This window comes from Procambarus clarkii, chromosome 93 (genome assembly GCF_040958095.1).
Source record: "Procambarus clarkii isolate CNS0578487 chromosome 93, FALCON_Pclarkii_2.0, whole genome shotgun sequence".
In the NCBI taxonomy this organism is placed as follows: domain Eukaryota; kingdom Metazoa; phylum Arthropoda; class Malacostraca; order Decapoda; family Cambaridae; genus Procambarus; species Procambarus clarkii.
This window is the reverse complement of record NC_091242.1, coordinates 11,652,598-11,665,789: the sequence shown is the minus strand read 5'-3', so window position 1 is coordinate 11,665,789 and position 13,192 is coordinate 11,652,598. Positions and strand designations below refer to the sequence as shown.

Below are 13,192 nucleotides of genomic sequence, written 5' to 3'. Positions count from 1 at the left end.
GAAAAGTATTGTCCAAAAGTAAAGGCCATTGTCCAATCTCACGTGTGTGCCCTTCTTACACCCAACCCCATTTCTTTATGTTGCTACATGTTGCAAACATGTTTCAGTAACATGTTTCAGTAACATGTTGCAAACCTCAATTTTTATCTGAACAATGTTGTATGCTACACAGCATATTGCATCCCTACTTTTGTTAGCACCATTTTGCAACATTGCTAGCACCGTTTGCAATGTTGCATGGGCCATCAGAGGACCCGTGCAACATTGACCTGGGCCCTCTGATGATGGGGGCAATGATTTTTTATGGTCTACGTTGCTAACTCCATACTTCAGCAAGAGCCGTTTTAAATGTCGATGTTAGCAGTTGATGCAAAACTAATGAGAAAGGTTGAGACAGATGAAGAATTATAGATGAGGATCTTCGAGATGACTTAAATAATCTGCAGAAGTGGTCCGAGAAATGACTGCTAGAGTTCAATACCAGCATGTGCAAGTTGACGAAAATGGGAACAGGAGCAGAAAGGCCAGAACACGATCTCCCTAAAACAACTAGAGAGGAAGACCTGGTAGTGATCATAACTCATCTCTAGAGGCTCATATAAAGAGGAATAACATCAGCTCTATACACAACACTTGCACATGTCAGAACATCATTGTCATGACCAAGCATATGTCCGTTATGATTGGATATGCTGTATTCACCTAGTTGTGCTTGCGGGGGTTGAGCTCTGATCTTTCGGCCCGCCTCTCAACTGTCAATCAATCAACTGTTACTAACTACTAACTAATTTTTTCCACACACACACACACCACACACACACACACACACACACACACACACACACACACACACACACACACACACACACACACACACACACACACACACACACACACACACTACCAGTTGGTCTACAGAATTATATGAACATGTTTGCTGATGATGCAAAGATAATAGGAAGGATAAGAAACTTAAATGATTGTCATGCCCTTCAAGATGACCTGGACAAAATAAGTATATGGAGCACATCAACAAACTGGAAAAGGTGCAAAGACATGCTACAAAGTGGCTCCCAGAACTGAAGGGCAAGAGCTACGAGAAGAGGTTAGAGGCATTAAATATGCCAAAACTAGAAGATAGAAGAAAAAGAAGTGATATGATCACTACATACAAAATAGTAACAAGAATTGATAAAATCGATAGGGAAGATTTCCTGAGACCTGGAACTTTAAGAACAAGAGGTCATAGATTTAAACTAGCTAAACACAGATGCCGAAGAAATATAAGAAAATTCACTTTCGCAAACAGAGTGGTAGACGGTTGGAACAAGTTAGGTGAGAAGGTGGTGGAGGCCAAGACCGTCAGTAGTTTCAAAGCGTTATATGACAAAGAGGGCTGGGAAGACGGGACACCACGAGCGTAGCTCTCATCCTGTAACTACACTTAGGTAATTACACACACACATAAACACACACACATTTCATGGGTTCAGGGAGGGTAAATATGGATTCACGGAGGGTAAATCTTGCCTTACAGGCTTAATAGGTGACCAGGTGACTACGATCAGGTGACAAAGATTAAGCAAGAAAGTGAAGGATGGGCGGACTGCATTTTTTTTGACTGTTGGGAAGCCTTTGACACGGTACACCATAAAAGTCTAATGCATAAGCTAGAGACACAGGCAGGAGTCAGTATTGCTTAGGTACTCCAGTGGATAAGGGAGTACCTAAGCAATAGGAAGCAGAGAGTTACAGTGAGGGGTGAAAGATCAGATTGGCGTGAAGTCACCAGTAGAGTACAGGGCTCTGTACTCTGACCTATCCTGTTTCTGATATACGTAAATGATCTTCCAGTGGGTATAGACTCATTCCTCTCAATGTTTGCTGACGACGCCAAAATTATGAGAAGGATAAAGACAGAGGAGGACAGCTTGAGGCTTCAAGAAGACCTGGACAAGCTGCAGGAATGGTTGAACAAATGGTTGTTAAACTTTAACCCAAGCAAATGTAATGTAATGAAGATAGGTGTAGGGACCAGGAGACCGGATACAAGGTATCATTTGGGAGATGAAATACTTCAAGGGTCAGAGAGAAAGAAAGACCTGGGGGGTTGATATCACGCAAACCTGTCCTCCGAAGCTCATATCAAGAGGATAACATCAGAGCGGCATATGCCAGGTTGGTTAACATAAGAACGGCCTTTAGAAACTTGTGTAAGGAATCTTTCAGAACATTATATACCACATATGTCAGACCAATCCTGGAGTATGCGACTCCAGCAAGGAGTCCATATCTAGTCAAGCATAAGACTAAAGAGGAAAAGGTTCAAAGGTTTGCCACCAGACTAGTACCCGAACTGAGGGGTATGAGCTACGAGGAGAGACTACGGGAATTAAACCTCACGTCACTAGGAGACAGAAGAGTTAGAGGAGACATGATCACCACATACAAGATTCTCAGAGGAATTGATAGGGTAGATAAAGACAGACTTTTTAACACAAGGGGCACACACACACTAGGTGTGTGTGTGCCCAGGTACCTATTTACTGTTAGGTAACAGGGGCATCAAGGGAAAGAAACTCTGCCCATTGTTTCTCGCCGGCGCCCGGGATCGAACCTGGGACCACAGGCTCAAGCGTCCAGTGGCATCCGCTCAGCCACAGGCTCTCCTAGGGGAACACAGGTGGAAATCGAGTGCCCAAATGAGCCATAGAGACGTTAGAAAGAATTTTTTCAGTGTCAGAGAAGTAGGCAAATGGATTGCATTAGGAAGTGATGTGGTGGAGGCTGACTCCATACACAGTTTCAAGTGTAGATATGATAGAGCTCAGTAGGCTCAGGAACTTGTGCATTAGTTGATTGACCGTTGAGAGGCGGGACCAAAGAGCCAGAGCTCAACCCCCGCAAGCACAGCTAGGTAAGTACAACTAGGTAAGTACACACACACACAGGGGAGACATGATAACTACCTACAAAATTCTCAGGGGAATAGACAGGGTGGACAAAGACAAACTCTATAGCGCGGGTGGAACACGAACAAGGGGACACAGGTGGAAACTTAGTACCCAGATGAACCACAGAGACGTTAGAAAGAATGTTTTCAGTGTCAGGGTAGTTAAAAAATGGAATGCATTAAGTAGTGTTGTGGTGGAGGCAGACTCCATACACAGTTTCAAATGTAGATATGATAGAGCCCAATAGACTCAGGAATCTGTACACCAGTTGATTGACAGTTGAGAGGCGGGACCAAAGAGCCAGAGCTCAACCCCCGTAAACACAACTAGGTGAGTACACATACACACACACACAGAGGAAGCAGCCCATAACAGCTGTCTAACTCCCAGGTACCTATATACTGCTAGGTAACAGGGGCATCAGGGGTGAAAAAAAACTCTGCCCATTATTCCTCGCCGACGCCGGGAATCAAACCCGGGCAACAGGATTACGAATCCCGCGCGCTGTCCACTCAGCTACCAGCGCCCCAAAGCACTGTGGTCATTCTTTAATGTAAATGTACAGTTATTTTCATTATTTACCATGTGACGTTTGGTCATTTATTATATTATGATATTATATACGTGTGTATGCTACTATATGTTATTTTTTGTATATTATTATTGTATGGATAGATGAACTCACCTAGTTATGCTTGCTGGGGTTGAGCTTTGGCTCTTTGGTCCCGCCTCTCAACACTACTCTGACACTGAAAAAATTGTTTCTAATATCTTTGTAGCTCATATGGGTACTAAGTTTCCACCTGTGTCCTTTTGTTCATGTTCCACCCGTGCTAAAGAGTTTGTCTTTGTCCACCCTATCAGTTCCCCTCAGAATTTTGTAGGTGGTTATCCAGCTCCTTTAGCCTTTCCTCGTAGCTCATACCTCTCAGTTCCGGGACGAGTCTGGTGGCACACCGCTGAATCTTCTCTTTGTCTTGTGTTTAATTAGGTATGGACTCCAAGCTGGAGCAGCATATTCCTGGATTGGTCTGACATAAATCAGTATTATTATGTGTTGTTGAGCAGCTGTTAACTGCTCGTTTAGGCACTATCTAGGCGGCTACGTTTGCACTCGTAACACGAGCCATCCTTACGTTCTTCAGCCGTCGCAACCTCTAAATAACGAAAGTACCTCGTATCCGGTTGGTCAAAATAATTCACATTTTATTACAGGGTCCTATAATATTATATAATAGCCAACCGGTGATGAGGCGGGAGACTCCCTAACACAGGGTGAGCCTCTCACAATAACTTATTAAACAATCATTTCAATAATTTAACGTGCCACATCTGTAATAGGAAGTATATTTTCAGTCGTTATATTGCATTCTTCCAGCAGATCTTATGGTCACTAGGGAACCAAGCGACCTCAACCTGTTGCTTCATGTGGGAACAGACGCCATAGACCATGAGGTCCTATCTGGCAGATTGCCTACAAGCCCACAGTTTTAACCATACTGAAGCCTTCAAATCAGATAAGGCATTGGTGTACAAACTAACTCCAGTAGATTAATAAACTAAGATTATTAGAATTTTCTTGTCAATCGATAAATTCTCGATTGATAGGCTACTATAATTAATTAACCCCCCAAGTTGTGTTCAGATATGACTTATGGGAGAATTTAAATCCATACACTCTGCTCAATAAAATACAGTCCACTAAGCTATTGAAAGAAATAATAAATAAATTAATTATACACCATAAATATTCTTTAAATAAATCAATTAATTAATAATTAAAGTAAATAAAATAAAATCCCACAAGTCAGAATTCCCCACAAGGAGCACAGTTAGGGAACATGGCAGTGATCCTACCTGTATGTTAACCTCCCGGGAGAGCTTAAGGAGAGCCAGGTCGTGGTAGGCCTAGAGAAGGGCACAGTTAGGGAACATGACAGTGAATCTACCTGTATGTTAACATCCTGATTGAGCTTGAGGAGGGCAAGGTCGTTGTAGGCCTGGAATGGGTTGTAGTCAGGGTGGAGGACGGTCTCAACAACACTAAAGTCCTCAGGAGTGGCACCATCTTCGTCACTGTTGAAGTCGTGTTCTGCCAGACGCACGACGTCAGCTTTACTGAAATAATATTTTCACTCAGCTTCCTAGACAATTACTTAAATTTTCTATGAAAAATTCCAACAATTTCTTAATTTTATGAAACGAAACCCTTCAGCACCTTACATAGCTTTCTAAGAACATTTTATTTTACTTGATTTACCCACTTTGCGCATTCTATTGATAATTACTTATCTGATTTATCTGAGGGCCACTATCACTAGTGGCCACGACAAAGACAGGAAGGCGGCAGTTTGTCGAAGGTCCCACCATTTACCCTGATGATCTTTTTCCAGCTGGATTTTAAAACCAAGTAGTGTTTTGGCATTTGTGGCTTCGGGGGGTAGGGGGTTTCGTGAATTTATAACCCTGTGAGTGAAAAAACATCTCCTGTTCACAGCCTTTCATTGTGGCTTATGAAGAAGTTGTCAGGATCAACATCATCCAACTTGTTCAATATTTTAAAAGTTACAATGACATCCACCCTGTCATGCCTGGTTTGCAGTGTGGTTACCCCTGTGGCCCTCAACTGTTCCTGATACGTGAGTTGCCTTAGTTATAAAATTACTTTTCTTGCCCGGTGTTGCAATTTCTCCAGCGTAGCTATGTCCTTCTGAAAATGGGGTCTCCGTGCTTGGATACAGTAATACAAATGGGGGGCGTTCCAGATAATTATACAGTTGAATCACTACCTTCTATTTCTTAAAGTCAAAGGTATGCTTGATTATTCAAAGGGTTTGGTTAGCTTTTCTGACTGCTGCTCCTTCATGTTGTGCAACTTTTAATGTGGTGGCTTTTTACTCCAAAGTCTTCTTCTTCATCAATCTGCTGTAACGTAATGTTATTTATTTGGTAGATGTGGCGTAGGTTGCTATGACCTACATGCAAGGTAATGCATTTCTCAATAATAAAAAGCTTTGGTAGTCATCTAACCATTTGGAGTCATGTAGAATTCTTTGTAAGGCTTCATTATCATTATAATTTCCCACTTTACCATATATCTTTGTATCATCTGCAAATTTGATGATGTGGTTTGAATTATTCTCATCTATATCATTAATGTGGATGACAAAACAAGGTTGGCCTCAAAATGGCCCCTTGAGGTACCCCACGTATCACATTTCTTTAGTCAGATTCGTTGCAATTTAGCACGACTATTTATTTTATTTGTTTCAACCATTATTTTATCCACTCTAATAATTTACTATTTATTCCATGGGCCTGTAATTTCCTTGCAAGTCTTTCATGTGGAACTGTATCAAAGACTTCAGCAAAATCCATGTATACTACATCCACCGAAAGGCCTTTGTCTGAGTAGCTGGTTACTGTTTTAAAAAATGTGAGCAGGTTTGTAAGGCAGGATCTATTTTTAACAAACCCATGTTGTGTTAATTGTATAAGATTGTTCACTGAAAGATGGTGAATGATTCCCTTCCTGAGAATTCTCTCCGCGAGCTTGTAAATATGTGATGTCAAACTGATCGGCCGGTAGTTTTCTGCTGAGCTCTTTCTTTTTTTTTTTTTAAATAGGGGAGACATTTGTATATTTATATTCAAGGGGGGACTATCCCTTGGTCCAGGAATTTTTATGAAAAGTAATTTCAGTGGTAGGTATAGTTCTTCTGCTAGTTCCTTTATAACTCTGGATTGGATTCCATCCTAAATTAATTCTCTTCTCCTGCGTCCATTTGTGTGGGTGATGGAATGTTCTCTAACCATTCTAATGTGAATACTGATGAAAAAATATTCATTGAGAATGTTTGCTGTCCTTTTGTCGTTTATTATAACTTGGTTAGTCTCATCAATTAAGGTTCCTATAGAATCCTTTGCTTTGGTTCTACTTCTTATATAGGCAAAGAACAATTTTGGATCTTTATGTTTGGGCAAGTTTTCTTTCATAGTTTCTTTTGGCCGATCAGATTTTCTTGGTTGTCGAGTTTAGTGCCCTTTTGTATATCTCATAATAAATAATGTCCATCGTAGATTTGTACATTCTCCAGAGGTTCCTCCTTATCAAAGCTCGTGTTACGACCTGTGTCATCCATCTAGTTCCCTTTCTTTTCTTTCACTTTTTGGCATATATTTTTTAACGAATTCGGTGATGACGCTCTTGAAATTTCGTTTTGTTTAGGCCATGTTTGCCTATTAGCTCTCTCTAGGATATGTTTTGCAGTGCCTCTCTCATTCCTTCATTGTCTCCTTGAAGGTAATCTAGAAATTTTAGGCTATGGGCTCCGAGGCTATGGGTCCCCAATGTGGGGACCCATAGCCTCGGAGAAGAAAATATAAAGTATTCAAAGTCAGACCTTGTGGTTTCTCCCTGAACACCAATATTATCTTCTACCACCCCCATTCTTTTGTATGTACACATATATATTTGTTTTATTTGAACTTTGTTACAAAAAAGGAGTTACATATAGGGGTACAAAGATGGTTACCATAGGTTGTCGAGTTCCTCCAGCTCCTCAGATGACGGGCAGGAACCTGAATGCAGTGCGCATTTCCCCTCTGTATCGCCACGCTGAGACGCTGGAAAAGAAAGCTGGCAGCTCTAGGGTCCCTTGTTGTTTCAATGAGCCTAGAACCCAGTTCCTTCAAAAAACTGGTAGCACATTTACCCCAGGCGCCGAGTGTCTCAGAAGCAATGGGGGAAAAATTGTAGTGGTGATCCAGTTCTCTGTACTTATGGGATTTGGCTGCTTCCCTGTGGGTGGCAGCGCCACCTGGTTGTACAACACTGAGGTCAATGTAGGTGTTAGCTAGGGTTGATACGCATGTGTAGTCCCATACCAACTGCTTGCCATTCATCCAGGGGTTCACTGTGATACCATCCAGGCTACCAATAAGAGCATCGAGTTACGGGGCGTTAGGTAACGGGGCTCTATTTCAGCTGGGCATCCAGCTGTGGTGAGGCTCCTCTTGATGATGTCGTTAACTTCACTGTTCATACATATATATATATATATATGTTACAACAGTTTTGGATGAGGTGAAAACAAACTTTCAACACAAGACAGAACACGAAACAATGGGTATTGAAGGTAAGAATGGAGGTAATTGCAGAGGGCCTATTGACCCATATTTCTTGATACTTCTATATTGGAGCGGAGTCTTGAAGTGGGTAGAATATAGTTGTGCATTAATTGGCTGTTGATTGCTGGTGTTGACTTCTTGATGTGTAGTGCTTACCAGATGTCAAGCCGCCTGCTATTGCTGTATCTATCGATGATTTCTGTGTTGTTTGCTAAGATTCCTCTGGGGATGGTTTGGTTGTGGGAAGAGATTATATGTTCCTTAATGGAGCCCTGTTGCTTATGCATCGTTAATCGCCTGGAAAGAGATGTTGTTGTCTTGCTTATATACTGAATTCTTTGAGGCTTACAGTCCCCAAATGGGCATTTGAAGGCATAGACGACATTGGTCTCCTTTAAAGCGTTCTGCTTTGTGTCTGAAGAGTTTCTCATGAGTAGGTTGGCCGTTTTCTTGGTTTTATAGTAAATCGTCAATTGCATCTTCTGATTTTTGTCTGTAGGGATAAAGTTTCTATTAACAATATCTTTCAGGACCCTTTCCTCCGTTTTATGAGCTGTGGAAAAGAAGTTCCTGTAAAATAGTCTAATAGGGGGTACAGGTGTTGTGTTAGTTGTCTCTTCAGAGGTTGCATGGCGTTTCACCTTCCTTCTTATGATGTCTTCAACGAAACCATTGGAGAAGCCGTTGTTGACTAGGACCTGCCTTACCCTACAGAGTTCTTCATCGACTTGCTTCCATCCTGAGCTTTGGCTGAGAGCACGGTCGACATAAGCGTTAACGACACTCCTCTTGTACCTGTCTGGGCAGTCATTGTTGGCATTGAGGCACATTCCTATGTTTGTTTCCTTAGTGTAGACTGCAGTGTGGAAACCTCCACTCCTTTCCATGACTGTTACATCTAGAAAGGGCAGCTTCCCATCCTTCTCCATCTCGTAAGTGAAACGCAACACAGAATTTCGCTCAAATGCCTCCTTCAGCTCCTGCAGATGTCTGACATCAGGTACCTGTCTAAAAATGTCGTCAACATACCTGCAGTATATGGCCGGTTTCAAGTTCATGTCGACTATGTAGAAGTTCGCAAACAGGACACCTAGGGGAGAACCTATGGCGACCCCCATCTACTTGCTTATACATGTGCCCATCCGGGCTCAAGCTGTTTAAACTCTGTTTAGTGTTTGCAGGTTATAGTTGTGAGTGTGTAAACTAAAGTCTTTGAAAATGTAATAAGTTATTATGAAACGCATTCAAGTGTTGCGTCAGACTAGATACAAAAAAATAATTTTGGAGAATTGATTTTTCAATTACCATCAACAGTGAAAAGAAATATAAGAAATATTGAGAAAATTCGTGTTAGAATTATTAATCTTACTTTTTCGGTCATATTTAATAATATGTATGATATATATATATATATATATATATATATATATATATATATATATATATATATATATATATATATATATATATATATATATATATATATATATATATATATATATATGCGAACAAGCCTGAATGGTCCCCAGGACAATATGCAACTGAAAACTCACACCCCAGAAGTGACTCGAACCCATACTCCCAGAAGCAACGCAACTGGTATGTACAAGACGCCTTAATCCAATTGACCATCACGACCGGACAAAATGAGGTGATAGCCGAGGCTATTTGAACCACCCCACCGCCGGCACTCGGATAGTTATATATAATATATATATATATATATATATATATATATATATATATATATATATATATATATATATATATATATATATATATATATATAATATATATATATATATATATATATATATATATATATATATATATATATATATATATATATATATATATATATACACACAGTGGGGCCTCGACTTGCGATGGTAATCTGTTCCCAGAGACGGATCGTAAGTCGAAGCGATTTTTCCCATAAGAAATAAAGGGAATTGAATTAATCCGTTCCCCACCCTCCAAAATATTAACTTACAAATACATTTTATGCTGAATACAATGTCTTTTTCAAACTACAATACAGTGCATATGTTTATCTTACCTTTATGGAGGACTCATGATGTGTATGGAAGATGGTGAGGAGGGGGATGAGGAGGAGAGGTGTTACTGTTTGGAAGGGTAGTCCCCTTCCATTATAACGTCAGGCAGTGATGACTTCTCTGGGGTACACTCTCTCCTACGTTTTGCCTGCATACCACTAGGACCTGGTTGTGATTCACTACTTGTTTGTCTCACTAAAAACCTACCCAGTGATTTTTGTTTTTCCATGTTTTAATTTTTATCTGTAGTGAGACATCACAGTGTCATTAAAAATGTTCAGGCAACGGCCTACTGCACCGTGATTTGGGTGAGTCGCTTCAGCAAAAGTTTGCAATTCTTCCCATGCTGCACACATTTTCTTAATTAATGACGAAGGGACATTGTGTACTGTCTCCTCCTCCCCTGAAGAAATTTCCTCAGCTGTCTCTTGTTGCTGCTCCTTGTGAAGTTCTTCGATGGTCAGTTCTACAGCCCACGATGATCAGTTCAACAGCCCACACACCATCATCATATTTACAAATGATCTCTTGTTTTTGCTCTATGGTCATCCTTACATGGGTTTTCATTTGTTGAACCTTACCACTGACTTTCTTGGGGCTCATGGCGTAATATATAATAATTACTTCTATGTTCAAAAATAAAAAAATCACCACAAAAACGGAACTTCTTATAGGCGCGATCGTCAGTAAGCGGGCAGCTGTAGCAAACTGAGGCAGGTCGGCCGCGTGACCGGGAACCACGCGCTCGATCGACCCAAATGTGTACCAACAAATATCGTTAGTCGACGACACCATCGTATGTCGAGTCGCATTTTTCGATCAAATTTACATCACAACTCGAAATTATCGTAAGTCGGGGCAATTGTAAGTCGAGGTGCCACAGTATATATTATATATATATATACATAAATGCGAACAAGCCTGAATGGTCCCCAGGACGTGCAACTGAAAACTCACACCCCAGAAGTGACTCGAACCCATACTGCCAGGAGCAACGCAACTGGTATGTACAGGACACCTTAATCCACTTGACCATCATGACAGAACAAAAAGAGGTGAAAGCCAAAGCTATTTGAACCCCCCCCCCCTCCCTCCAAACTGGTATGTACATGACAATGTCCGGTCGTAATTGTCGAGTGGATAATTAAGGTGTCCACCTTAATCCACTTGGATAATTAAGGTGTCCACCTTAATCCACCTTCTGCCACCTCGGGCAGAATCGCCGACCACCAAAACCCTTGCGCTAGAACGTGCAATATCACCATATAGGAAGACGCCGCCTCCACACTAGACAGAGCACCTCACATAACCAGGACAACAGCCATCCGCCACACCACTAGTCTCCTGCTGCAGAATAAGAACTCAAGATCAACAACAGCATCAAAGCTCTAAACAAAGATCTAAACATCATCCCAACCCATGGTGGATAGGTCACCTCCTTTCAAGCCTCCTCTCTTCACATCCAAATTTTTCCAGAATTTCACCTTCCCATCCCTCTTCCTCCCCATCCTTTCCAAGCTCTTTGGATATCAAATCCGGATGGTGGCTAGATGCTTGTGGCTAACCTTACTTAGCTTTTAAGAATTAAACATATGGTTTTTTTATATAATAAATGCTTCCAGAGAAACTAGGCCCCCATTTCATTTTTCTATAAGACTCGTGATTTGGGGGAGGGGGTAACTATTAGTTTTTCGTATATAGTTGTAAAATTCATTTGGGTTTGTTTCAATGTTTCCACAACAACTTGGGCTGGACGGTAGAGCGACGGTCTCGCTTCATGCAGGTCGGCGTTTAATCCCCGACTATCCAAGTAACTGGGTACCATTCCTTCCCCCATCCTATTCCTAATCCTTATAATCATCCCATCAGAGTGTTATATAGTCGTAATGGCTTAGCACCTTCTCTTAATAATTACTTTCAATGTTATCAACCATGACGTTCTCATCATTACGTTTGTTACGAGGAATGGCTGGGTCTTTGACTGGGTCAAAACACTTCATAGGAAATATTTGATAATTGTTCCAGTTTAGTATTTTGTTCCCATTGTTTTATGTTTGTAAGCGTTTTATTTCAGTACTTCACCACTTAGGCTCAGGGTTGATGCAGGCATCCGTTTCCAAGTGTAAGATAATGTCCTGCTGTTAGTAGGGATCCTGTGCCAAGTTTGTGTCACATCCAGTGCATCCAGGCATCGTTTGTGTCACATCAAGGCACGGTTTGCGTCACATCCAGGCATCGTTTGTGTCACATCCAGGAACGGTTTGCGTCACATCCAGGCATCGTTTGTGTCACATCCAGGCAGGGTTTGCGTCACATCCAGGCATCGTTTGTGTCACATCCAGGAACGGTTTGCGTCACATCCAGACATCGTTTGTGTCACATCCAGGCACGGTTTGCGTCACATCCAGGCATCGTTTGTGTCACATCCAGGAACGGTTTGCGTCACATCCAGGCATCGTTTGTGTCACATCCAGGCATCGTTTGTGTCACATCCGGGCATCGTTTGTGTCACACCCAGGCATCGTTTGTGTCACATCCAGGCATCGTTTGTGTCACATCCAGGCATCGTTTGTGCCACATCCAGGCATCTTATGTGACACATTCCGGCATCGTTTGTGTCACATCTGGGCATCGTTTGTGTCACATCCAGCGAATCCAGGCATCGTTTGTGTCACATCCAATGAAACCAAGCATCGTTTGTGTCACATCCAGGCATCGTTTGTGTCACATCCAGACATCGTTTGTGTCACATCCAGACATCGTTTGTGTCACATCTAGGCACGGTTTGTGTCACATCCAGGCATCGTTTGTGTCACATCCAGGCATCGTTTGTGTCACATCCAGACATCGTTTGTGTCACATCCAGACATCGTTTGTGTCACATCTAGGCACGGTTTGTGTCACATCCAGGCATCGTTTGTGTCACATCCAGGCATCGTTTGTGTCACATCCAGGCATCGTTTGTGTCACATCCAGACATCGTTTGTGTCACATCTAGGCACGGTTTGTGTCACATCCAGTCATCGTTTGTGTCACATCCAGGCATCGTTT

The 13,192-nt window shown here is 41.7% G+C and overlaps 1 protein-coding gene across 1 annotated transcript in view; it reads right to left on the bottom strand.

Moving 5' to 3' along the window:
• LOC123747816 (venom protease) overlaps positions 1–13,192 on the bottom strand; it is a 469,133-nt gene that overhangs the window by 54,955 nt on the left and 400,986 nt on the right. The window contains exon 7 of the mRNA XM_069319452.1: positions 4,904–5,072. Within this exon, the coding sequence (XP_069175553.1) occupies positions 4,904–5,072 (169 nt within the window). The remainder of the gene's footprint in view (positions 1–4,903; positions 5,073–13,192) is intronic.